A 1015-nucleotide genomic window follows, 5' to 3' on the forward strand; every position below is an offset into this window, starting at 1 on the left:
TAATATTTCAATGATGATGTTGAATACTCGTGATTCTGAAATCCACTAGTAAACATGATTGACTAGTAAGCTTTAGACAAAGCCAATAAGAAGCATGTAGCTTCATGAGAGTGTTTCTTAGTGGAGACAATTTGTATCTATTAAATGAAATCGGTAGTTGGCTAGCAACATTTGATAAGATACTAAGTCACATGTAATGGTAGATCTAGATGTATAAGTCATAGATATAATACCATTAAGCAGTTGAACTCAATCGTGGTACCTTTAAGAAATTTACCGAGAGATTAAGTATACTACATATCGAAAGGAATGAGATTGAAGCCTACAACGTTAGAGTCCTTGTAAAGTTAACACTACCTTATTGACTGGAGATCCCAAGATCTTGGTTCAAAGGGACAACTAAATTATGAGGATTCCATGAAGCACTAAGGAAAATAATTTCCTAACTCATTCCTATGACATTAAAGTTCTTTCTACAGAGTTGCGAGAGGTTAAAATAATCTTTTAATGATTCCTATATCTTGAATAAGTCAAGTGGAGTAGGGCAAAATACTCTTAATAGGAGGTCACCTATGTGAGTGTGAAGTGATGCCGCTTCAGTGAGAATTAATCAAAGCTTAAATTCTCTAAACATTCACAGAACCAATAAGGGTTCAGGGTCAAAATGAACCAAGTCATGAGAACCATGAACGGTTTAGGGAAGATATTGTATGAGTATCGTTATCTTGGCTTACACTAAAGGCTAAATGGTTCAAGACAACACGTTTACTAATTAGCCGAGTAAGTCCGATAATATTTTACTAAGGGAGGTACAAGCCAGAAGCTAACATCCATGATGCAGTGTTTTTCCGCTATCTTTCTATTAGTGTCTGCATGGATATTTTCATTAATTTTCATTCATGTGGGAGATTGTTAGAATTTTGTTGAAAATTTTATATTATTTGGTGAATGAAAAATTAAGCTAAAATTTAAATCACTTAAATACGTGAATTATTGGAAAAGTGCGTAGAATATT

The 1015-nt window shown here is 33.6% G+C and overlaps 1 protein-coding gene across 1 annotated transcript in view; it reads left to right on the plus strand.

The window, feature by feature from the left end:
• LOC111406413 (cysteine-rich receptor-like protein kinase 10) overlaps nt 1–714 on the plus strand; it is a 13839-nt gene extending 13125 nt beyond the window's left edge. Inside the window, exons 7-8 of the mRNA XM_023035845.1 lie at nt 480–490; nt 641–714. Coding sequence (XP_022891613.1) covers nt 480–490; nt 641–714 — 85 coding nt within the window. The remainder of the gene's footprint in view (nt 1–479; nt 491–640) is intronic.
• Nucleotides 715–1015: the final 301 nt, after the last annotated feature.

Source organism: Olea europaea, chromosome 12 (genome assembly GCF_002742605.1).
Source record: "Olea europaea var. sylvestris chromosome 12, O_europaea_v1, whole genome shotgun sequence".
In the NCBI taxonomy this organism is placed as follows: domain Eukaryota; kingdom Viridiplantae; phylum Streptophyta; class Magnoliopsida; order Lamiales; family Oleaceae; genus Olea; species Olea europaea.